General features: G+C 44.4%; 1 protein-coding gene across 1 annotated transcript in view; it reads right to left on the reverse strand.

Annotated features, from left to right (window-relative positions):
- The window catches only part of PRKAG1 (protein kinase AMP-activated non-catalytic subunit gamma 1), a 17450-nt gene that overhangs the window by 1424 nt on the left and 14828 nt on the right, over nucleotides 1–1198 (reverse strand). The window contains exons 6-9 of the mRNA XM_012807500.2: nucleotides 1119–1164; nucleotides 690–744; nucleotides 272–398; nucleotides 1–167 (exon numbers count right to left, since the gene is read on the reverse strand). Of these exons, the coding sequence (XP_012662954.2) occupies nucleotides 1–167; nucleotides 272–398; nucleotides 690–744; nucleotides 1119–1164 (395 nt within the window). The remainder of the gene's footprint in view (nucleotides 168–271; nucleotides 399–689; nucleotides 745–1118; nucleotides 1165–1198) is intronic.

Raw genomic sequence — 1198 nt, forward strand, 5'->3', positions numbered from 1 at the left:
CCTTTCTCATCCACCACTGGCAGGGCTGAGACTCGGTGTTGAACAAAGATGCCCAGGGCCACGTAGACAGGGGTGGTAGTACGGACCATAGCAATATTGGCATAGGTGCCAATCTGTAGCTCTTCCAGAGACTTAGACATGAACTCTGGTTTAGGGAACTCTGTGATCTGAGGAGAGAACTATCAACTTGACTTTCAAGACCCTAAACCACTCTTGGATATCCCTCCAACTCAGTAGATAAAATATAAGAACTGGACTGAGGAGGACTTACAAACAATTTGAGGAACTTCAGGATGCGTTTGTGGGTGAGGATGTACAAAGTGTTTCCTGATTCTGGGTCAATAACTGGTAGCCTGTGGATCTTGTTTCGAATTAATGAAGATACAGCATCAAACAAGCTGTGGGAAGGTGGGATATAATGGTAAGTTCCACAATGCTGGGGCTGTGGAGGCTGAGGGTGACTATAGCCCTTACAGTGTATATATAAACAGGAAAAACTGGTGGTTGACAGGGCAGAGGGATGGAGCAGTTTATAGACCAGACTTAAAGAGTGAGAGAGAATTATGTGTATGTGTTGGAAGAAGTGTCTTTTTGCTCTTCTGCCCCTTTCCCTGGATTTTTGTAGGATTTTAATTATGTTGATATCAAGGCTCTTTCCCTTTTCAGAAAAAGGGATAGCTGGAACTCACCTGGCATTAGGAGAAATGCAGACAAGCGGTTTAAAGGAGTCCTGTAGGTACACCTCTGAAAGGAAAAGCAATGGTGTATAAAATACCACTCTGAAGAAGTGTTTCCTGGGAAACACTCCATCCTTTTATTTATTTATTTTTTTGGGACAGAGTTTCAAGCTGTCGCCCTGGGTAGAGTGCTGTGGCATCACAGATCGCAGCAACCTCAAACTCTTCGGCTTAAGCAATTCTCTTGCCTCAGCCTCCCAAGTAGCGGGGATTACAGGTGCCTGTCACAACACCGGGCTATTTTTTTGTTGCAGTTGTATAGTTGGCCTGGGCCAGGTTTGAACCTACCACCTTCAGTGTACGTGGCTGGCACTGTAACCACTGTGCTATGGGCGCCTAGCCCATCCTCTTATTCTTACATAACCCCAGTTCTCTACATACCTCTCCATGTCTCTATCTTGTGTTCTTCTAGTTCATAGATCTGTACCTAGAAGCAGAAGTAACAGAATTTTTTTTTTTTT

The sequence above is a fragment of the Otolemur garnettii genome, unplaced genomic scaffold, assembly GCF_000181295.1.
Source record: "Otolemur garnettii isolate 467f Iridium unplaced genomic scaffold, OtoGar3 scaffold00070, whole genome shotgun sequence".
In the NCBI taxonomy this organism is placed as follows: Eukaryota; Metazoa; Chordata; class Mammalia; order Primates; family Galagidae; genus Otolemur; species Otolemur garnettii.